A 24,466-nucleotide genomic window follows, 5' to 3' on the forward strand; every position below is an offset into this window, starting at 1 on the left:
GCAAAGGTGTGTTAGTCACAGTCACGGGACTGCCTCCTGTGCGGGGGCGGGCGGGGCGGCCTCCACAAAGCCAGGAGCCCCCGCGACACTCACCTTTGGCCAGTGTTCAGGGAGGTCGCGGGGACGCCGCCCCGCCCGCCCCGCGCCCATAGGCCCAGGCATCCTCAGCACCACGGACAGGGAAACTGAGGCTTCAGAGGGTAGGGCCGGCGGCGCGGCCTTGAACCTGTCTTCCCCCTTTCGGGCCTCGGCTTCTGACCCGGGGACAATAATTTCTCACGCTCCAGCTTGGACGGGGCGTGGCCATGCTTCGCGGAGAGCGGAGCCGGCGCCGGGAAACGTTCTAAAAACACACGTACGGAGCTGCAGAAGGAGGTGCCTCGCTCCAAGGTCGTGGGGAAAGAGAAGCCGGCCTCTGGGCACCCACTTCCTGCCTGCCCGCCCCCTGCCAGGCCCCAGCTTCTGCTGTCCTGCAGGTTTTGAGGGGGGTCCAAGCAAAGTTTCAGCCCCCAAAGCCGAGGTCTGGCTCTCCCGAAGTTCAAGGGCCGCCCGACCCCCGACCGCTCTCGGAGAGCCCCCAAGCGGGTTTACTAGCTTTCTCCATCCCTGCCACCCCAGAAGCCGGCTCGACGCTCCGCCCCCTTGAGACCCCGCCCCTTATAGGCCCCGCCTCCTTCCCCCGCAGAACCCGGGACTGGCAGGGAGGCGGGGCGGGGCCGGTGTGCTCCCGCAGCCAATGGGAAGGCGGCGTGGAGAGGGCGGAGGCGGTTGTGATGCGCCGGGGCCGGCGAGCCGCGGCCAATCAGCGGCGAGCGCGAGGGCGGGCTGTGACGCGGCCGGCGCTCCTCGTGCGGCGGCGGTATAGGAGCGAGCGCCACGGCGAACGGGACCAGCGGAGCTCTGCCGCCGCCCGCCACTCGCTACCTCCGCGCCGCCGCCGCCGCCCCGCATCGGTCCGCCGCGCCCCCAGCCGCCCGCGCCCCGGGCCTGCCCGTCAGCAAGGGGGCGAGCGGCCTCGGCGCCCGGCCTCCGTGAGGGGGGCGTCCGGCCGGACCCTGAGCCTCGCCTTCACGCGCTGCGGCCGACCGCGCCTCCTCGGCCGCCTGCCCGGCATGAAGACCAAGTTCTGCAACGGGGGCGAGGCGGAGCCCTCGCCTCTCGGGCTGCTGCTGAGCTGCGGCAGCGGCAGCGCGGCCCCGGCGCCCGGCGTGGGGCAGCAACGCGACGCCGCCAGTGACCGCGAGCCCAAGCAGCTGGGCGGGCGGCAGCCGCCGCTCGCGCTGCCCCCGCCGCCGCCGCCGCCGCTGCCGCTGCCCCCGCCGCCCCCGCCGCCACCACCGGCGGACGACCAGCCCGAGCCCCGGACGCGGCGCAGGGCCTATCTGTGGTGCAAGGAGTTCCTGCCCGGCGCCTGGCGGGGCCTTCGTGAGGACCAGTTCCACATCAGTGTCATCAGGTCGGTGGCGGCGGGGGCGGGCGGTCAGGTGACGCCGGCCGGGGGCGGGGCCCGATGAAAGGGGCGCGGGCCCGACCGGGGGGCTCTGCGGCCGACTAAGCCTCCTTTCTCTAGCCCTTCTGAAATAGGGGCCAGATTCAGTAAAACGGACCCCGCGGCCCCTCAAGGCCACCCTCCCACCCCAGGCCTGAAGGCAGGCTGTTGAAAACATACCAGTGTCGTGGGAAAGCAGGTCTCTTCTAAGGAGAACAATACTGTTCGGTCACAAAGTACACTTTGTACAGAAGCTTAAAATGGGTCTGAAAGAAGTGAAAGTGTTGGTCGTTCAGTCATGTCTGACTCTTTGTGACTCCATGGGCTGTAGCCCACCAGGCTCCTCCATCCATGGGGATTCTCCAGGCAAGGATACTGGAATGGGTTGCCATGCCCTCCTCCAGGGGATCTTCTCAACCCAGGGATCGCACCCGGGTCTCCTGCATAGGCAGGCGGATTCTTTACCGTCTGAGCCACCCAGGAAGCCCGAAATATGTCTAGCAAGTCCCTTTGGGTTTAGGGCCTTGAATGAAGGAGGGATATTGTGGCCGGCTTAAAAAAAAATCACTTGGTGACTTTTGCTTTTAGTTCCTCTAGTCCAAGATTAGATCTCTTTCCTGCCGAAAGAGACATTTGTATGCGGTGAAGGGGTGGCCTCTGTTCATTCCTCACTAACCTTGCAGACATGTAGGTGGGTGACAAGCCAAAATTAGGATATGTGGCTCTAAAAATAACTATTAAGAGGAAGGTAAAAAGATTTTGCCCCCTTTTTTAAGCTTAGAAAACTTAATCATAAGTTTAAATTACAAGAAGCGTGTATGTGTGTGTGTGTGTGTACGTATTCAGGCTTAACCAGAAAACATAAATTTGGTTTTTGTCAATACTGCACCTTTGAGATGACCACTTAGCGTTTAGTAGGCTTCCTTCTGTTGAGACATTTAAAAATGTGTGGTCTTTACTGCTAATTTTCTTTAACTGTTTGACCAGGTTGAGTGCAGTGTCTAGAAACTGGCTGGCTGGCTGCCACCAATAATTCTGAAATCCAGTTTTCGTCATTTGATTCCTTTTCTGTGCCCAGTGTTTCACCAGAGCCGCAAATGCAGCAGAATTAACTGACCTTCACTTTCTTTTTGTGCCAGTGGCCTTTCTTACAGATATGCTTAGGAGCAGTGAGAATTGAAGAGAAAGGAAAGCCCAAGAATTGCCTAGTTAAACATTAGGGCAAGGTTGTGTTTTTTTGTTTTTTTCCTCCCCAAATGAAACTTTCTTCCAAGCTATCACATTTAGTTAGGCCTGAAAATTCTCTGTGAGAGGATTGTCCCATGTGCTGTTCAGATCATCCAGCTGTACAGTGGAAGGTGTAAAGGGGCAGTGTCTTGCCTGAGGTCAGTGGCTCTGAGCCAACCTTAGGGCGAGCTGCCCAGCCTCTTGAACCCACTGCCTACTCCAGTGCTGTCTCCTGTTGCCTCTGAAAACATCTGGACACCCTGGATCCAGCTGTAGGTGTTTTTGTGACCCCTTTCTGGGGAGTGTCACTCATTAACGAAACCTTTTGGGTTTTGCACAAATCTGACAATCTAAAAGCTTAGAGGATGTTGATGAAAAAACTAATCAGTCAATCTAGGAAAGAAATGGGAAGTTTTATTTGAGTGAGGCTGAGCCTCATAACCCAGAGACAGTCTCTGAGAGCTCTAAGAACTGTTGGGGGTGTGGGGAGCTGTGTGTACGTGGCCAAGAGCGACCTTGCTAACAAGTACACGTCTCAGCAGAAGGCTGCTGCTAATCAGGAGGAACAGACATCTGTGTTAATGATCTCAGTGTGGGAAGGTGCCGGAATCCGGCTTTGTGAAATATTTCTCCTGGAAACAATCTGAGGGCCAATTCTGTCATGTTTCCTAGAGCAAGAAGTACCTCATCCTAATCTTTGCCCTGAATTCCTTTTGGGATGTATGTGAGTCAGTGACTATAGTGGCTAATGATTTGATTCTTATAGAACTGGACGGTAGGCAAGATTCTCTACAGTCCTTTCCCTTTGGGTATTAATTTAACCAAGGTTTAGGAGGCATGTGGTGAGTAACTCCATGGTGCTAGCAATGCTCATTACCAGATCAGGGGAGGATTTCCTTGATGTGCTGTTAGTGGACTAGGCCCTCTGAATAGTAACCAAAAGCCTTGGACCATGTATCTTAGTAGTCTGTTATGCTCTAAGAAACAGCTGCCTCTTGTTGCTTCTTCCCACATGTAGAGCTATACTACTATAATCTTGGTTTTACAGAGCTATATACTTAGTCAATCATTTCAAATTATCTAATGGCCATTAATTTTATTGGAGGCTTAGTCACACATTTGGTAACTCAGGAGACAGTAATCTTATAAAATAGGCAGAATGCAAGTAATATAGCTAGTGACATTAACAAGGTCACAAGTGAGTATTTAAACTACGATTTGTGTTAGGTGCAGCCCAGTCTCTTCTGGGTCAATTGCTGTCTTGAAGGGAAATGATGTATTGGCATTGTAAATATGATATATCTATGTATGATATACTTTAAGGGAAATGATGTATTGGCACTAAAGTTCACCAAAGATGTCTGCACATGCAGGGTGAGTGAGCCCTGAGAGGACTGAGACAGAAAGGATCAAGAGAGGAGTTTCGTGGTTGACTCCAGAAGAAGGAAATTGATCTTTATGGTTGAGTGGGTATTTCTGCCATTGGGTAGGGCTGGTTAAGAATGTAATACCCCAGAGGGGAGGGAGGAGGCTGAAATGGGCAGAGAAGAATTTTATGTTTAAATTTTTCATGTCTTGCCTTAAAATACAAATTTTTATTTCATCAAGAATGTTTTGTTTCTTTTCTCCAAGAATTGGTAATCTTGGAAGACACAGCTTTCCTATTGGCTTGGTGGACCTTTTAGAATAATGTTGTATGATGTGGTGTCAGCTCTGTTTTCTGGAATAATGTAGTTATGGAATGAGTTGAATGAGGAGAAATGATGTGTTTTAGGGTATAGAAAGTGGGTGATGCCTAGTTTAAAAAAAAAAGAAGAGACAGTTCAGAGTGGGGAGAGGGGTACACCTGGTTGAAATTCAGTGGCCCTCCACAGCCAGCTCCTTTCTAGGTTCTGGCGATCACATCCCCTGGCCCCTGTCTCCAGCCCCGGCTTTCTGCTGGGTGCTGGTCCGTCTTCGGTTTATGAGCGCTTGCCCAGCTCAGCCCAGCCAGTCTGTCCCACGTTTAACCCTTTTGCTCCTCCCCCGCCCTGGAATATGCTTCTCCTGCCTTTTTTTTTTCCTTTTTCTTTGAACTATTAATATTAACAGCAGCCTGCTGGTGCCCCAGGGTTATTCTCAGTCTTCTCATTCTCTCTGGAAGCCTTTGTCAACAGTCGATGGCAGCTAAACCCTGGTGACCTGCTTCTGCGCCCACACCGCCCGTCTGCTCCTGCCTTGCTGTCCTGGCTCAGACCCTGGAACAGGAGGCGCTTGTGCTGTGGGTTGCCTCACCCTCGTTCAGTACCCCATTGCCAGGGATTTCTCAAATATCCTGACTCCTTTGTTTGAAAGTTTACTGTGGCTTCTGTAGCTGGAAAATAAAATCCAAACTTGTTTGCATGTGTTACACTTGGGCCCCAGCCTTACTTTTTCAGAGTGGTTCGTTTTTTGTTATTGTTTTATAAATTTCTCCTTTCCTCGAACCAGCGACAACGAACTGAGCTAGTTACACTTGACCTTGTATTTCTTGAATGAGCTTTGTGTTTCCAGGCCTTTCTTTGCTCCTACACTCTACTTGGCAGCCCGGTGTCTGCTTTCAAAATACCTCCTTCAAGGCCTAAGTTAGAGAGCCAGAAGAATTAATTTCTTCCTTAGGTTTCTTCTATAGCACTTTCTGCATAGACACCTTTGTGTCACAGCACTTACCGTATTGTCTGTTTATTTGTTCAACTGTGTTAGATTGAATTTTTAGAGGGAGGTCATGTGCATCTTTACATCTCCAGCAGTAGAAAAGCGCCTAACTTTAGCCCCTGGATTTTAGCTTAAATTGGCTTCTTTTCTGTCCTTCTAATGTGATGACAGGGATCTTTGTCATCAGACTGCTGGTTGCCCAAGTCCCTCCAGCTAAGAGTGGTATAGGGAAAGAGAAAAATTATCGTAACATGAAAATTGTCTGTAATGAGCTGACCACTTGAGAGTTTTCTGCGTGCCCGGACGTCATAGCTGAACACCAGCTTGTACCTCTGCCATCAAATCAGTGTTATTGTCACACTCGGTGCTGGTTGGTAAAGCGGTCACAGTTGTGAAATGCAATTGTTAATCTTGCAAAAGATGCATGATGTCTTGTAAGTTTGAAGAAAGAAATGTTTGAGGACTGAAAGTTTCACACATGTCCCTCCACGGCCAACTACTAGTTAAGAAATGATGGGGTAGATGGTACCACAAGCTCTTCAAAATTGAATCGTTTGAGTATCAAGACAGAGAGGTCCTTGAAAAAGACTGGTAAAATCTTCAGCTGTATTTGCACAATTCTACAGCAGAAGTTAAAGAAGGAGTGAGTTGTGCTTTATGGTGCCATCGTAAATGTTTTTGGAAAAATTAAGCCAAAATTCTCTACTTGGTTTCCTTTTTATGTCATAGTTCCATTTATAACCTACATTATGTTACATGTAAAAACATAAATGATTCTGTTTCATTTTTCAAGATAAAGTTTCATTTACACTCTGTTTTTACTACGCACTGAAAATTTGGTCCTTTAGGTGGCTTTACTTCTTTCCAAAAAAGAAAAAAAGAATAAACTTTAGAGCAGTTTTAGATTAACAGCCAAGTTGGGCATAAAGTACAGAGTTCGCTTTTTACCTCCCCCTCCCGCACAGCCGCCGTCAGTGTTGGTCATTCTCCTTGCGCAGTGGTACCCTGTTACAGTCCACGGACCTGCACCGACATGTCAGTATCATGGTCCACAGTTTACATTAGGGTTCACCCCTGGTGGTGCATTTTGGAAAAATGCATAATGACGTGTCGTATCCACCGCTGTAGGCTCCTACAGAAGAGCCTCATGACCCCCAAAGTCCTGTGTCCTCTGTTTATCCCACCCTCCCCTCAACTCCTGATCTTTTTAGTGTCTCCATAGGTTTGCCTTTTCTAGAATGTCATATGGTTGGACTCATGCAGTATAGCCTTTTCAGATTGCCTTCTTTCACTTGATAAACATTTACATTTACTCCATGTCTTTTCATGGCTTGATAGTCTTAATGCTGAATCATTTCCCATGGTCTGGGTGTACCACAGTTTTATCCATTGGCCTACTGAAGGATATTTTTGATTGCTTCCAAGTTGTGACAGTTATGAATACAGCTCTTAGGAACATCCTTGTGCAGGTTTTTGTGTGGACATAATTTTTCAGATCGTTGGGGTAAAGAGCAAGCACGGTTGCTGGATTATATGGTGAGAGTGTTTATGTAAGAAGCCGCCTAAGAGGCCGTGCCGCTGCGCATGCCCGTCAGCATGAGTGAGGGCTCCTGCTGCTCCACGCCCGCATCAGTGTTTGATGTCAGTTTTCTGGATTTTGGCCATTTGAGAAGGTATGTAATGGGATCTGGTTTTAATTTGTGATTCTCTAATGACAAGTGATGTGAAGCATCTTTTCATATGCGTACTTGCCATCTGTATATCTTCCTTGGTTGTTTGTTTAGGTTTTTTGCCCATTTTCAATCAGGTTGTTTTCTTATTGTTGAATTTTGAGAGTTCTTAGAATATTTTAGATAATAGTCCTTTATCAGAGGACTTCCCTGGTGCCACTAGTGGTAAAGAATCCGCCTGCCAGTGCAGGAGACACAAGAGATGTGGGTTCGATCCCTGAGTTGGGAAGATCCCCTGGAGGAGGGAATGGCAACCCACTCCAGTATTCTTGCGTGGGAAATCCATGGACAGAGGAGCCCGGCGGGCCACAGTCCGTGGGTCGTAAAGAGCCAGACACGACTGAGTGACGGAGTGCCACCTTTATCAGATTTGTCGTTTGCAGATATTTTCTTCCAGTTTGTGGCTTTGTCTTCACTTTCTCTGGATAGTGCCTTTTGCAGAGCAGAATTGTTTAATCTTAATGAAGTCCAGCTTATGAATTATTTCTTTCATGGATCCTGTCTTTGGAGTTGTACCTAAAACCTCATCACCATGCCCAAGGTCTTCTAGATTTTCTTCAGTGTGATTTTCTAGTTTTATAGTTTTGCATTTTACATTTAGGTCAGTCATTCAATTTGAGGTTCTTTTTTTTTTTCTCACTGCACAGCTTGCAGGATCTCAGATCCCCAACCAGAGATTGAACCCAGACCCATGACAGTGAAAGTGTCAAATCCTAACCACTAGACCACCCGGGAATGCTCTATTTTGAGTTAATTTTTGTGACGATATAAGGTCTGTATCTAGAGTTCGTTTTTCTTTTGGCTGGGCTTCGAGGTTTGGGGGATCTTAGTTCCCTAGCCAGGCATCGAACCCATGACCCCTGGAATAAAAGCTCAGAGTCCTAACCACTGGACCACTAGGGAATTCCCTACATTTCATTTTTCGCTTGTGGATGTCCAGTTGTTCCAGCACCATTTTTGAAAAGACTGTCCTTTCTCCACAGTTTTGTCTTTGCTCTCTGTCAAGATCAGTTGACTATGTGGGTCTGTTCCTAGGCTCTGCATGCTGTTCCATTGATCTCTATGTCTTTTTTTTTTTTTTTTTGCCAGTATCACAGTGTCTTGATTACCATAGCTTTGTAGTAAAGTCTTGAAATCTGATAGGATTAGTTCTTAGACTTTGTTCTTTTTTAACATCAAGCTGGCTATTCTAGGTCTTTTGCTTCTCCATATAGCTTTAGAATCAGTTTACTGACATCTGCAAAATAACTTGATGGGATTTTTATTGGGATTGCATGAATATATAGGCCCAGTAGGGAAGAACGGGCATCTTGACAGTATTGAGTCTTACTCTTCGCAGACATGGGACATGTCTCCATGTATTTAGTTCTTCTTTGATGTCTTTCTTTAGAATTTTGTAGTTTTCCTCATATAGATCTTGTACATATTTTATTAGGTTTATACCTCAGTATTTAATTTTGGGGAGTGCTAATGTAAATAATATGTTTTTAATTTCAGTTTCTACTTGTTCATCGCTCATATATAGGAAGGAGACTGACTTTTGTGTATTAACCTTGTATCATATAACCTTGTTGTAACTGCTTAGTTGTTTTCTTTCAGTCTAGTCTCTGGCTTGCTCAGCTCTGACCCTGATGCCCATGCTCTCCTTTCCAGTTTTCTTCTCCAGTGAAGCCCTGGCCACCAGCCTAGACTGGCCACCTCCCCGCTCCCTGATCTCAGCGTCTACCCACTGGCAGGGAGTCTTGTACCGCCCTAGGACAGCCATCGTCTTCAGCTTTCCATCAGCCTGTTGTGCGTCTGTAGCTGGACTGCCATCTCCCTGTATATCAACATTCAATCATCTCACTGCGCCTAACCCTTTTTTTGTTGTTCAGTATCATAGTAGTCCAGGGGCTGGTGATGAAACAATAAAATGTAAGGCCTGGGAGGTCTAGGTGGGCTGGAAGGGATGTGGGCACTTTGTGGAGAAAGTGAGAGCATCCCTGAATTCACTCTGAGAGGGGGAAGGACCTTGCAGGTGGGAAGAGAAGGCAGAGGCGGGCTGTGTCCCAAGGACGCTCAGGTTGGTGGCTTGAAATGGGTATCTTCAGAATACTTTCTGAAGGACACCTGGTCATGTGTGGACACCTTTTGATTGTCACGGTTTCATGGTGGTGGTGGAGATCCTGGCACCTGGTGGGTAGAGGGCAGGGACACTGTTCTGAACGTCCTACAGCGCACAGCGCAGCGCTTTCCTCTCGTGCCCCCAGTAGCGATGGGGCTGAGGGTTGTGCAGCCTGGAGTAGAGGACTGAAGACGGAGCTTTCTCCACCCGGCACACCCTTAATAAATGAGCTTTTGCGCTTCCACTGCAGGGGACATGGGTTCAGTCCCTGGTCAGTGAACCAAGATCCCGTGTGCCCTGAAGTGTGGCCCCCCCCCCCCAAAATTAACCTTTGCTTTGCAATTGGTGGCAACCGACTGACGTCATTCCGCACTAGACCCCATTACATTGTTTTACTGAGCAACGTGCTGAAGGCCCTGCAGCTGTCTGCAGGGCCAGCGGCCCACCTGGGACAAAGCCTCTGCCTTAACTGTGTCCGCAGACTCGGTGCTGAGACGGCTGGGCGCTCAGACACCTGCTCCCGATGATGGCACAGCCGTGCTGTCATGGAGCTGAAGGGGTTTTTCCCCCTGAGCTGTGGTTGGTTCAAGTTGAATTTTAGATGGTTAGAAGAAATTTTTCAAAAGTGCACTTTGCGCCCCCCACCTTGTTTGTGTTCTAAATTCAGGTATTTAGGAATTTAGATATTTAGATGTTCAGGAATTTAGATATCATCTAAATATGTTTCAGTATTATCCTGTCTTCCATCTTCCCCGCTTACAGCCCTATGGACTTAGGATACTTTTTTCTGCTTAGGTATTGGTTATGATGTTAACTTTTTTCTAGTCATCTTGACATTTATTTATTTTATTCTTTATAATTTTATTTCATTTTTTTCTTTTGGCCACACCGTGCAGCATGTCGGATCTTAGTTCCCCAACCGGGGATCCGGCTTGTGCCCTCTGCAATGGAAGCATGGAGTCTTTAACTACTGGACCATGAGTGAGGTCCTCTTGACTTTTAGATGGTGCTTTTGCAGCTCCTGGGTGCAGGCCCTGAGCCTTAGGGAGGCCAAGTCCTGTGTGTGCTGGGTTTTGAACCAGGTAACTTGTGGACAGTTTGCAGAGGTTTCAGTAACTTTTTGTTTTTCAGCAGAGTGCAGTCGGTTTGGTGCAGACCAGAAACTAACCACTGCAGTTTAGCAGTGTAAGCCTTTGTATTAAAGGCTTCCCTGGAGCAGGCAGCATCTTGGGTTTCTCATTATTTAAGCTGACTCTTTTTGCAAGTGATTAAAAATAATATAGATGTTTTTGATGGATGAATGGATGAGCAGAGTGTGGCATATACATACAATCAGATATTATCCAGCTTTGATAAAAAAGGAGATGCTGAAATGTTACAGCATGGTGAACCTGGCGGACGTTATGCTAAGTGAAATAAGCCAGTCCCCAAAAGACAAATACTGCCTGACACCACTGCTGTGAGTTCCCGAGAGGAGTCAAGTTCATGGGGACACAGTATCCTGGTGGGTGCCAGGGACTGGGGTGGGGAATGGGGAGTTTGTGTTTAAAGGGGGTCAGCTTTATGAGATGAAGAGCTGTGGAGGTGGAAGGTGGTGATTCACAGCAGTGTGAATGTACCTAACGGACAGTCACAAATAGCTCAGATGGCAGACTGTGTGTTATGTGTGTTCTACCTCAAACCTACAGATTGGAAAGGAATGCACTCTGGATGTTTGACATTAGGAATGGCGTATTGCAAGACCCTGGGCACTGCACCAAAGTGTAGTGTCCCCACAGCGTGGATTTTCCTCAAGTAGAGCGTTGTAGAATCAAACAAATACCTCATTAAGACTTGGGTAAGTCTACAGATAAAGGATCCAAGCCATTTGTAAAGCTTCTTGAACACACGTTGCTAGAACAGAAGCTGTGTTACCCAGTGAACTGCTGTCTAGTGAGCTGATTTTACCCCAGAACTTTCAGAGGTGGTTTCTCTGGGACAGTCCGCGTGCTGGGCGCAGGCCCTGCCCCGCATTCTCTGTATCACTGTACTTAACGGGGCCAGCACTTCCTGTCCCCGGTGAGTACTCGCCGCTCCGGGCATGACGTTCTCAGGTGCCCAGCGCCTGCCCCGCGTAGACCGGCTTCCTGCCGCCACGTCAGAGTGACACAGCTCAGCTCGGCTGAGTCAGATCTGCTGGGCTCTTCCGCCTTAACGGGCTTAGCGTGGACTCAAACTTGACCTCCTTTCTGCACGTGGAGGGTATTTTCCATCTATGAGAACTTCCCAGAGCAACCAAACTTGACTGACAGTCTTAACAGCCAATACCTGAAAAACACCCCCCAAAAATTTCAGTGTTTTTTCACAAGGTGGGTGAAGAGTCGGGAAGGATTTGTGAAATAGCCGTGCAAGCAAGATGCCATCTTGCCCTGCAGCTTCTTGGCTGGAGCGAGGAGGGCCGGGCTGGGCCAGGTGTCCACCTGGAGAATGAGCCTTAGAGGGACCAGAGGGCTGGGAGGATGGCCTTTCCCATTGCTGGGGCTGCAGCCACTTTCCTTGGCTTCCCTGTGTTCCAGTCAGGTTTCCTGGCTCTCGGTGTTGGAGTGGGGAGTGCTTCTGCCACCTCTGGCCTCCTGGGAAAGTGCAGCAGTGCCCTAAGTGGGGAGCTGATAAAAAGTCAGCAGTGTTTCCTCATTGGCCTCATGGCGGGGACGTGGGGACGTGTTCATCATCTTCTCCCTCCTTGAAAATCTCCACTGCCATTAAGTCTGGAAATGAATTGTACTTTATCCCAAATGTGACAGTGAAGTGAAGTGAAGTGAAGTCGCTCAGTCGTGTCCGACTCTCTGCGACCCCATGGACTGTAGCCTAACAGGATCCTCAGTCCATGGGATTTTCCAGGCAAGAAGACTGGAGTGGGTTGCCATTTCCTTCTCCAAATGTGACAGTAGCCTGTTGGAAATGTAGGGACCGAAGGGGGAAACAGGACAGGACGGTTGGGTGGCATCGCCGACTCGATGGACATGAGTTTGAGCAGACGCCAGGAGTTAGTGAAGGACAGGGAACCTGGGGTGCTGCAGCCCATGGGCTCACAAAGAGTCGGACAGGACTCAGTGACTGAACAACAACAACAATTAGCAAATTAAGGGGGTCTCGATCAAGTTTGTGCCCTACCAGGTTTGGGGGCTTTGCCCTGTGTGTAGGTAGCATGTACATTTCCCCGAGCCCTTTTATTGTGTAACATGGTCGTCTTCAGTTGGAAAGGGTTATGCTGTAGGTTCTGGAACAGTGGGGCTAATGTAGAAAAAGACAAGTCAGAAAAAAATCAAGTTGGCTGAATCTAGAACTGGCTCTCGAGTTGAAGGTTAGAAAAATCACCAAGAAGCAAATTCATCATTATTATTATAGAGTGCCATCAGCGAAAAATACTTTGGTTTTTCTAAGGACTCTGCCAGGAAATTCAGGGCTGAAAATGAGGCCTGGGCCTAAAAGTCCTGAAACATACCCAGGGTCTTATCTGTTATGTGACTAGAGGAAGGAAATCAGCAGGAAAGTTTCAGTTAACTGGAGCCAAAGTTACTAAACATTTCCCTTAATTTTCTAAAGAGAAAGTGTGAAAATAAGAAAAAGCAAGACTAAGAATTCAGAACATTTCCTGGTCTGCCTTGGGAGCTGCTCACATCTGAGCTTCTCTGTGTGTGTGTCTTACCTCCTGGGACTCTTCAGTGCTGTTTTGTGTTCATGATGAGGGCCGCAGACCAGTGAGGGGCTCGAAACATTAACAGGTACCTCGTATTTGCCACCCTAGATTTAAGGCAGGAATGAAGGGGAGGTGTGAAGAGTTTTTAGGTTTTACACAAGAGTATTTCATTTGTTAACCTCTGGTTATCTTGTGGTTAGGGTGGTACTTCATACGGCTTGGTGATTAACCAGGAAATTCAGTTGAGTGGGATAGCTCCCTTCTTTTTGTTTGTGCAGTGATTGGGGAAGACAGTTGGAAAAAGAAAATAAAGATTATTTTTGTTCATTATATTAAAAAAAAATCTTTGAGCAGGTAATCGGTGTACTGGTGTAAAAATTCAAAAATTTTTACAGAAGGGTGTCTTTCCCACCTCTGGCCCCAGTGCCTCTCCCTAGAAGCAAGCATTGTCCCTCCTTTTATCAGTTCTTCCAGAGAGACGTCAAGCATAGAGCATGCGTGGGTTTACCTGTTTCTCCAGCAGACTCGAGAGTTGCAATGTTCCAGAGGCTGGGAATGCCTGACTTCCCCTCCCTTTAATGTTAATACTCACAGTAGGTCACTTTTTTGCACTAAAAGCAGCACTGTGTCTTAGAGATTGTTTTGTGTTGGTAATTACTGAGCTGTCTTATTCTCTTGAATAGCCATATAGTGTTATATTTTAATTGAAATATCATTTTGATTTTTTTCAGGACAGTTAAAGACTAGAGCTTCTGCTTTCTTAAGTTAATCATGGTAATAAAAGATTCCATTCGTTAAGTGCCTACTGTTGCCAGGTTATGGTAGTTGTGCTTATCTCAGTTAACCTGGGCACCAGGCCTCCAGGAGAAGTATTATTCTTTTTTTCTTTCTTGGCCAAGCTGCATGGCAGGCAGGATCCTCCTTCCTGGACCAGGGATCAAACCTGTGCCCCCTGCAGTGGAAACACGGAGCCCTAACCACTGGACTGCCAGAAAAGTCCCTCAAGGAGGTATTCTTTACCCTGGGGGCCCAGAGAGGTTGAGTAACTTGCCAGAAGTTAAAGTGTTAACAGGTGGTGACTCCTTGCCGGTTGTAACACAGTGTGATGGTTATTTCACTGTTCCCTCAGGCATGCACTTCAGTTTTGGCAGCGATTACATACACCTGTCTCTATTTTTTGCCCACATTTTTTTGTGACAAGCAGCTCTCTACAACACTACCTACTGCTTGTGAAGTATGTGCAAAAGTATGCTGAGAATATGATGTCTGGCAAGAATGTCAAATGAATTTGAGTGTGCTGATGAGTCCTGTCCTTTAGGTGAGAAATCCAGTCAAGGGACAGGTCTACCCTCAGGTCCAGGCAGTGCTCCTGTCCGTTAGAAGCCTCTGGGCCTGCTGTCCCAGTCCAGGGCCACGTGGCGTTCGTATGGACGCGTCACGTGGAGAAGGCGGGGGTGTCTGACCTTGCCAGGGACCCTGATTCACCGATGAGAACTGCAGCCAGACCGGGTTTGTGAGTCACCTTTGTCTGTGGATTGTGGGTAAGGATGCTAAGGGCTCTGTTGGGTGCACATATAATGGCGGTAATTAATACCAGAAGCGATGGTGGTGGCATTTTATTGTTTTCCTGTGCACATAGACTGTTGGAAATTGCATTTCTTCCGAGTCTTCCTCTCTTAGTTCTCCTGCACTACATTTGTCCTGGCAGCGCAGGGGTGGAATTCAGGACGCTGCATTAAAGATTACTGTAGAAGCCCCCCAGGGCAGAGGTGGTCGCTACTAAAGCGTAATTTTAAAACTTTGAGAAGTCCAGGGATTATGAGCACATGGAAGTGAGCCAGTCAGCAGGAGGAAGGCAAAGGGCAGAGGAGGCAGGTGTTGGCCAACCTTCCCTCCCTGGGCTTGATTCTGAAATGTTTTCTCTTGACAGTTTTTACAATGGCCTGGATACCTGGCTTGTGAAAGGTGACTGGGTTGTGGCAGGGAAGGCTCTGTGTGAGGGCGCTCCCTGACAGGCCTCAACTGAGCAGGGGTGGTGAGGGAAAGGCCTTCAAAAGATACGTGGGGAGGAAAGCAAGGAGTCATGGCAGGACTGGAGGAAAGGACTTCTGGTGGAACTGGTGGGGGACAGGGGCCACCTCCGAACAGAGTTACAGATAGGTGTGGGAAGCTGGAAACCCAGCGTAACCACAGAGGTTTCCTGAAACTTGGTAACTTTTCTCATTCCAAAGCCCTTAGTAGCACTTCTTTCTCCAGATCCTAAAATCAGAGGCGTCTTTTTCATGGGCTTGATTTCTCTAAGCTCTGGCAGTTTCATTGAAAGTGTTCAGTACTTGGGAGCAGATTTTAATCGAATAGTGATCACCACAGATCCTACACAGGGAGCTTAATATTAAAGAGGATGGTCATTCATAGATTCAGGTAAATCAATGAATGGTTGATCTTAATAAACCAGTTATCACTGGTTTAGAAAAGGAAAATATAATAGCTTTATTGGGATATAACTCACATAGTGTGAAATTCATCCTCTTAAATGGTACAGTTCAGTGTTTTTTAGTATTTTTACAGTTATACAGCATTCACTGCGATTTTTCCAGGACATTTTCATCATCTCAAAATGAGACCCTCTACTGTTTTAGCAGTCTCCTCCCATCCTCCCCTCTCCCTAGTTTGACAACCACTGACTGACTGATTTTTATGGATTTGCCTCTTCTGGACGTCTCATATAGATGGAATCGTACAGTATGTGTGGCCTCTGGTGACAGTTTCTTTCACTTAGTATAATGTTTTCTAGGTTTATCCTTGTTGTAGCGTATATTGGTACTTCATTCCTTTTTATGGCTGAGTAATATTCCATTACATGATATACCAAAGTTTGTTTATTAATTCAGTAATTGATGAACATTTGGGTTCTTTCTCTTTCTGGGGCTGTTACAAAATTCTGTGTACAGTGTTTGTGAGAACATATGTTTTCATTTATCCTAGGTATATGTGTAGGAGTGGAATTGCTGGATCATTCAGTAACTCAGTGTTTAACTTTTTGAAGATGTTCCCAGCTGGTACTAGTGGTTAAGAACCCCCCTGCCAGTGCAGTAGATGGAAGAGATGCAGGTTCAGTCCGTGGGTCAGGAAAATCCCCTGGAGGTGGGCACAGCAGCCCACTCCAGTATTCTTGCTTGGGAAATCCCATGGACAGAGGAGCCTGGCAGGCTACAGTCCACGGGGTCACAAAGAGTCGGACACGGCTGAAGCGACCTAGCACCCACAGCAGCATGCGCTGATTTTTTGAGGCCTATGTCAGAGGATCCCCACGGACCCCCACAAATACCGCTGTTGAGATTGAGAGGCCATTGCTTTGACCCATTGTGATCCTTCACCAGCACCTTCTTTTCCCCTTACTACCGGTGATCGTGGTTTTATACATATGCTAAATTGCCAACTGATTTTTGAAAAGAGTTCATTATAGCATATGCTGGTGATTGTGTTGTAGATGCCATGAATTTTTATGCAAGATAAGTTCTCTTTATTAAAAATTACATTTGTAAAGTAGTAAAGAACAAAATTTTAAAAAGAATAAAGTAGCTTTATCAAATCTGAACATTTTGCCAAATTGGCCTCGGGTTCCTTTCCTTTGTCCAGAGGTAACCACCATTTTACATTGATGTTAAAATTTGCTTGTTTCATTCTGAAATGAGTCTGATCATTAAAGCAGACTTTTGAAATCTTCCATAATCTGTGTGTTTGGTGTAAGTGCTAAAGTGTTAGAGCATTTTGTGTGACAGATATACTTGTGATAGGAGGGTTAATAATCCTGTGTGTTTTGAAACATTTTGGTTCCAATTTAACCAAATGGAACTGGTTCATCTAGTCTTCTGTTTTAAGAAGACCTTTCACATCAGGAAAGCATAATGATAGTTCCTGCTGTGAGAAGCCTTGAGGGTAAGTATCATCAGATGCCAGATCTTAGTTTCATGGGGCTTTTGTTTTGCACTGATTTTGTGGAATTGGTCTTCGTTCTTTTAAAGTCAGTCTAATCAATATGATGCCTATTGAGACACCGTTTCTTTGATCCATTTTTGGATCAACTACATTTTTAGATTATCTGCTGTTTTACATTTTCCAGTTTTCTTTTCTCAATGATTTCATAATTAATTGTATGACTTTGAGGGGAGTAATGAATTGATGTTTATCAGTTTAGGGGGAAGTTATTTATGATTTAGATCATAAGATGTTTCAAGAAATCCCTTTAAATTGGCTAACTTTCAGTATGTTTCATAGTTTACTTGAATTAATGATTTTTCTTTTCCCATATTGTTGTACTTACAAATATTCCCTTTGCAGTATTTTTTTAACTTTAACATATTTCATGCCATGTGTTAACTTTATATATATCTTGAAGCATTAAAAAATTTCATTATCTTCACTAGCAATTTAATGTTTAAAAAAGTTATATTCTGCTATATCAGGTTTTAATTAAAACAAAAACAGGTCCATCTAGCTATGAGACAGGAGTTCTGACACCACTAATGGGTGAGGAGTGACCTGGTGTGGCTCTTTTCTGGGACACCTTGACAGCAGCCATCAGGAAATTTTAAAATGGTAGTGCCCTTTGGCCCAGAAAACCCAACTTTAAAGGATCTCCTCAGATTGTGCATAAAGGTTGACATATAGGTATGCATTTTATAGGGTTGTGTATAGAAGTTAAAAATAATGGAAAAACTCTTTATCTTTAGCAGTAGGCAGTGGTTAAACCATGCTGTGTCTTTAAGGTGAAATTCTGTGCATGATTAAAAATTATGTTGATGGAAAATGCTCATAATAGAAGCGGAAAAGCAACTTAACAGAACAGTATATGCACCGTGATTCCAACTTTAATAGAAAGAAACTGGGAAAAAGAGCTTGGGAAAATGACAAGAAAAAATATATATACCACAGTATTCAAACTGATAATATTTGAATAATAGAATTTGGGCAGGAAGTTATCTTTTTTATTTTGGGAAGGTCTTTCAGATCCTTGTACACAGAAATTTTTGGAACCTCGATTTTAAAGTCTGAAAGTCAAAAAATGTTTAATGCATGTTAAAATAGCCTACTTTAGTTGCTTCAACAGCTAATAAACTGATAAACTTAAATTTGAGTTTTAAAAGCTATGCCTGGGTCACGCAGGTTCTTTGTCACTTGTGCGTAGGTGACGTTGAAGGTGCCGGAAGCATCGAAGCTCTCCCAAGTGACCGCTTTGTGGCTCTGTGATCACAAACTCATTTTCTTCAGCGTGTGATCCAGGTAGCCGTTTGGGTCTTCAGTTAGGGATGTGTTCCTCATTTTGTTTTTGCATTTTTTTTTCAGATATCCTTTATGTTCTATGTGTATTGTTATTTGACACATCAAATTATTCTTCATTGTAAGTTAATTCTTTTTTTAACATTGTTGACTGGCTCTTACCCTTTTTTCTTTTTTGAGTTTATTTTATGTATTTATTTCTGGCCCTGCGGGGTCTTTGTTGCTGCGAGGGCTGTTCTCCAGTTGCGGGGAGCCTGGGCGCACGGTTTCTCACTGCAGGGGCTTCTCTGGTGGCTCGCGGGCTCCAGGTGCCGGAGCTTCAGGAGTTCCGCACACAGGCTCGGTAGCTGCAGCTCTAGAGCACGGGCTAAGTGGTGTGGTGCATGCGCTTGTTTGCTCTGCGGCTGCAGGATCTTCCAGATCAGGGACCAAACCCCTGTCTCCTGCACTGGCAGGCAGACGCTTTACCACTGAGCCACCAGGGAAGCCCGTAAGTTAATTCTTCATAATATCAAGAGAGATTGAATAGAGAAATTGTATATTTCAATTGAAATTGAATATCAGTTTCAAGAGAAATTGAAATGATTTTCCTGTGTGATCAACAGTCTGTAAAGGCAGTCCCATTGGTGCTGTTTGAGGGACCGTGGGGTGGAGATTAGGGACCACACTCAGCTGGATCTCCAGGGCCCTGGTTAGAATTCCCACCGCAGGGACCTCTCTTTTCAGCATCCTATCTGCCATGGCTTGCTTGCTTACTTACATGTGTTGAATATGAAATAAAGGTGTTATTTTCATTTTCTTTGATATTTTGCTTATGTAAGTATCTCCGTTACCTCATAAATTGAATTATGGCAGATATGTTTATTATAAAGCGCTCTGCCACACGACAAAAAGCATGGGTTTCAGACTTCCCTGGAGTCCTCCAGTGTTCCTGGGGTTTTGGTAAATGAGCTGTTGTATTTCTGCTGCCGTTTTTGTGGCCTGTCGGGGTTTCATCTGATTGTCACACACACACACAAAATCATCAATGGTTTCCTTCCTCCCACTAGAGCATGTTGAGCAAGAGGCTACAGAAAATACATGAGATGAAGGATTTCCAGGTTGTGGGCCTGTTTCTGGCCAAGCCGGCCTGCCTGTCTTCTTCGGGAGTCCAAGGATAAACTTTGAATTGAGTTACACAGCTTAGAACAGTAGCTCATCTGTTTGCTCTCGCTGTGAACTGAGCTTTGGAGAGTATGTGACAGGAAGGAAAACTAGGGCTTTTAGCTGATGTCATGCCGGTCCTGTTGCTTGGCAGCCAGACGCCCGTGGTGGCCAGGACTGGATGTGGCGGGCCCTCGTGATGGAAGGTGGAGGCTGCTGGGCCAGCCTGTCTCTGAGTCTGCCTTTTCTCCTGTCTTTCTGGGCTTCCCGAACTGAGGTGCACAGCCAGCTTGCCTCCTGGGAAGTTCAGTTCAGTCCAGTCGCTCAGTCATGTCTGACTCTTTGTGACCCCATGGACTGCAGCACGCCAGACCTCCCTGTCCATCACCAATGCCCGGAGTCTGCTCAAACTCATGTCCATCGGGTCGGTGATGGCCATCCAACCATCTTGTCCTCTGTCGTCCCCTTCTCCACCTGCCTTCAATCTTTCCCAGCATCAGGGTCTTTTCCAGTCAGTCAGTTCGTCTCATCAGGTGGCCAAAGTATTGGAGCTTCAGCATCAGTCCTTCCAATGAATATTTGGGACTGATATTCTGAATATCAGACTCCTGGGAAAATAGTCCCTTATAGAGGCTCCCAGATGCTGTGTGATTGCTTTTCTTTAAATAAGCTGTTGAAAATATTCTTTAAAATGACTTATTTGCATCTGTGAAATGTTTATGTGGAAGCACATTCCAATTTACTTGGTTCTGAAAAAATCATTACATAGGAAAAAAGTTCTTTTTTTTTTTCCCTAAAACACCTTTATTGAGATACAGTTCACATATCATATAATTCACCCACTTAAATGATAGATTCAGTGGTTTTTAGTGTATGGTTTTGAATATATCCATGGGTATATGCAGCCATCACCACAGTCAATTTTAGAGCATTTCCTCACCTCAAAAGGAAACCCAGGCCCCTTCAGACCCCTTCTACCCTCGCCCTAGGCACCCACTCTGTAGGTTTCCTGTTCTGGACATGGCATATGAATAGAAGCATAGTGTGTGGTCTTTGTGCTAGCTTCTTTCGTGGAGCATGTTTTTAAGGTTCATCTGTGTTGTAGCATGTGTGTCAGGACTTCACTCCTTTTTTAAAAATTATGGTAAAATGTACATGGTGGTGGTGTTCAGTCACTCAGTCACGTGTGACTCTTTGCAACCCCATGGGCCGCAGCACACCTGGCTTCCCTGTCTTTCACCATCTCTGGGAGCTTGCTCAAACTCCTGTCCATTGAGTCGGTGATGCCACCCAACCGTCTTGTCGTCTGCCGTCCCCTTATAGCATTTGCCATCTTAGCCGTTTTCACGTGTGCAGTTCAGTGGCATCGAGTCAGTCAGTTGTTGTTCAGCTGTCACCAACACTCATCATCATTTATCACAAGAATGTTTTCATCTTCCTGAACTGAACCCGTGTGCCTATTAAACACGGACTCCTGATCCCAGCCGGTGACCCCTGTTTGAAATTCATTTGTTGTTGTTGTTCAGTCGTTAAGTCTTGTCCGACTCTTTTGCTGCCCTGTGGACTGCAGACTCCTCTGCCGTGGAGAGGAGCTAGGCTCCTCCGTTCGTGGAATTCTCCAGGCAAGAATGCTGGAGTGGGTTGCCACTGCTTCTCCAGGGGATCTTCCCAGCCCAGGGATCGAACCCAGGACTCCTGCTGCTCACCCCAGCTCTGTTTCAGCCGTGTTTGTGTTTCCTGGAAGGTGGTGTGTCCTGTTGGTGTCTAGCCCTGCTGACTCCTTGATTTTAGCCCTGTGAGACCTGTTTTCAGGCACCTGACCTCCGGAACTGTAAGACAATGAATGTGTGCTGTTTAAAGCCACGAAGTTTGTGGCCATATGTGACCACAGGAGCAGTCATTTGTCTTACGCGAGACTTCTGCAGACTCGTTCTGACACCACGCCCCTGTGACCCACGGGGGTGCCCAGACCTGCCGTGTGCCCGGCGCGGCGTGTGGCGCCCTCCTGCTCTGTCTCCCGCCCCTCTCAGCGTCAGAGGGAAACCCGGAACTCGCGCCCGACGCCTGCCTTCCCTCCTGGCTCGGCCACCGCCTTGCTTTGCACCTCCACTTCGTCCTGCGTGCCATGCGGGCAGCCCAGCGGCCGCCCTGAGGTTGTCGGGAGGTTGAGATGGTCCCGCCGTGTCGGATACTCGGAGCGTCGCAGTCCCCGGGCCCCGTGACCCTGCCTGCTGCGGTGACTACGTGAGGTGCTGCTCTTTGACCGAGCAGTGGATTTTTGTGAGTCAGAGAGCTTTAGCGCTGTGCCCGAGGTCTCACAGTGAGTGCAGAGCTGGGATTTGAATCTCTGGCTCCCTGACCCGGAAGCCTGTGGTTTTTCTTTTAAACGACGGCCTCCCTCAGGAGAAAGGGACTGTCCCTGGGGGAGCTTTCAGTCTCATTAGAGAGCCGGGACTAACCCGCCAGCCTGTTAGAGGACAGTGTAGGATGGTCAGTTATGATGTAACAGGGAGGAGACCGGTGAAGGGAGAGTGCCGCGGGCCTTGTCATTTTCAGAAGGTGTCTAGCGTCTTCCCTTGGGGGCTGTGGGCCTGGAGAATTGAAGCTAGACATGACCCCTGCCTTCAAGGAGCTAGCAAGAAGATAGCAAAAGCTTCCTGAGGAGCGTGGACTTCAGCTTGGTTTTAAATAGTAGGTAGGTAGATAGAGAAGAGTGAGGAGTTTTGACTGGAAGAACAGGAGTCAGTGGGTGAGGTGGCAGGTGGTATCCGTTAGTGTTGGGCTTAGCTGCTTGTGACAGAGGACCCCAGAGCCACAGTGGCTTAAACCACCTAGAAATTCGCTTCCGTCTTGCAGGGAAGAGGCCCGGGAGTCGCCAGGCTGAGCCGGTGCGGCAGCTTCCCGGGCTCAGTGGGGACGCGCACTCCTCGCGGCTGATGGCCGCGCCGTTCCTGGGATGTGGCCCTTAACCTCATGGTTTAAGAAGCCGCTGCAGCTCTGGCCACGTGTGCTAGTCAGGATCCTGGCAAGAAAATGGGAACAACAACACTTACTTCAGCAAACCTAGAGAATTTGATATAGGAAATTGGGTGAACAGGTGGAGGAGAACCAGAAAAGCAAAAAAGGGAGCACAGGTGAGTACGGTGAGGAGTACTGTGTGTGCAGGGGCAGACTCCTGGGGCTGGGGAAACGAGGCAAGAGTGACCAGAACCTGGGAGCTGAGAGGAGGGGCCCGCAGAGTTGGGACCCCGACCTCCGAGGGCACCGCTAGGCTGTGGGGGCCCTGACCTCTGGTCTGGTACCCTGGGGGGACCGCAAGGCTGGTGCTGGGGTTGCCCAAAGAAGTGAGGACGGGAGCGGGCGGGTTGGTACCACAGCACGTGGGCAGGTCTGCCTGCCGCCAGAACCCGGTGACGCGGGAGCCGCTGCTCACGGAGGGGTGTCCCCGAAGACGCCAGCATCATCGCAGAACCGACCTGGCAGCCGGTCCACACCGCGGGATGGACGGGGCAGGGGCCCAGCGCGTGAGCGGGTCCGGCGCTGGTTTCAGACCCTTCCTTTGCGCGCTCTGTGCTGGCCCTTGGCCGCACAGGCCTGGACGGCTGCAGAGGCAGCTGCTAAGTACAGTCCTGATGCGAGGCAGGCTGCCCCCGGGCACGGCCCAGCCTTTCTAACCCAGGAAGGGCGGAGACCGTCCGCCACGGGAGTGGAGCTGGGCACGACTCTGGGCCACCGTTTGTGCAGCAGCAGTAACACCTCCAGATAAAAACATCTCCCAGTTATCGCTCTCCTCCACACAAACGGAACTTTCTCTCTCGGACTGGTTCTTGGCGGTACCTCCCACTGTGTGCCGTGACCCCTGTCTGGGCGTGTGATGGTTCCGTTGTGGTTTGTGCTTCAGCCTCCCCTGGGGAGCATGGTTTCCCTGGACTGTTGGTGGATAGGACAGGGAGAGAGGCAGCTGGCCCTGGAGACTGGGGGCTGCTGTCCTAGAAAGCTGCACTCCGGCTGGCTCATAACTTTGTCTCCAGAAGTCGCACAGGTTCAGCATTGCTGGGTGATGCAGCTGCGTCTGACGGGCAGGTGTAGGCCAGGGTTCACTGAGCATCTGGTTTAGACACTGTCCTGCGATTTTGTAATCTCTCTTATAGTTTTGTGTCTGCTTGCTTCCCTGGAGTGGAAGTTTCTCGAGGCAGTTGTGTTATCTGAGCTTCCAGCATCGTGCTTTGCTTAGGTGATAGCTCTTCACAATCTGTTGACTGGACTCTGAAGCCTGCTACAGTTGAGGTGCCTGGGGTCTTGAGTTCCTAACTGCACAGTGGTTTGTGTTCCTTCATTTAAGTCTCCAGTATCTTCACTAACTAATCGTTTCCAACCCAGGCAGGTGATTTGTCCCCAAGGCTACACTTTCCTGTTAAGTGTCCCTTGTCTGCGGTAGTCATGTGAAAGGTTTTGGTTTTGTTGAGATCTCCCCTTTCCTCTGAGAGCTCCAATAATTCTTAATATTGCAAGTTGTTTGAAATAGCTGTTAGTCAAATCTGGTTGAGAATGGGTGGATCTTGCAACTTCAAGTGGAAAGCCCCGGGGGGGATGGTTTAGGTATGGCTCCAAGATTTTAACTCAGCAGTGATGGGAACAGGATGGAAATTTGGGGTCACAGATGAACATGGACTGGAAGGGATACATCTGAGATACCCCCACCCCCAGTTTCCAGGGCTGAGGAGGGTCTCCTTGCCCCCTGTCCCTCTCTTAGGCAGATGCTACATGCAATTAAAAGCCGTTCTAATGAGGTGGATGAACCTGCAGCCTGTTGTACAGAGTGAAGTAAGTCAGGAAGAGAGAGACAAATACTGTATATTAACGCATATATGTGGAATTTAGGAAGATGGTACTGATGGTCCTACATGCAGGGCAGCAAAGGAGACACAGCCGTAAATAACAGACTTTTGGCTTCAGTGGGAGAAGGTGAGGGTGGGGTGATTTGAGAAGAGAACATTGAAACATATACGTTGCCATATATGAAATAGCTGACCAGTGCAAGTTCAATGCATGAAGCAGGGCACCTAAAGCCGGTGCTCTGGAACAATCTAGAGGGATGGGGTGGGGTTCTGAATGCGGGGGGTGGGGGGCACAGGTATGCC

General features: G+C 47.9%; 1 protein-coding gene across 3 annotated transcripts in view; it reads left to right on the forward strand.

Moving 5' to 3' along the window:
* The first annotated feature begins 816 nt into the window (after positions 1 to 816).
* Positions 817 to 24,466, forward strand: part of CHKA (choline kinase alpha) — a 56,891-nt gene continuing 33,241 nt past the window's right edge. For 2 of the 3 annotated variants that reach the window (XM_043924737.1, XM_043924738.1), the window contains exon 1: positions 818 to 1,456. In XM_043924737.1, the coding sequence (XP_043780672.1) occupies positions 1,113 to 1,456 (344 nt within the window). In that variant the 5' untranslated portion in view covers positions 818 to 1,112. Of the gene's footprint in view, positions 1,457 to 24,466 lie in introns of all 3 variants that reach the window. The other variant, XM_043924739.1, reaches the window with a different exon arrangement.

Source organism: Cervus elaphus, chromosome 2 (genome assembly GCF_910594005.1).
Source record: "Cervus elaphus chromosome 2, mCerEla1.1, whole genome shotgun sequence".
NCBI classification, from domain to species: domain Eukaryota; kingdom Metazoa; phylum Chordata; class Mammalia; order Artiodactyla; family Cervidae; genus Cervus; species Cervus elaphus.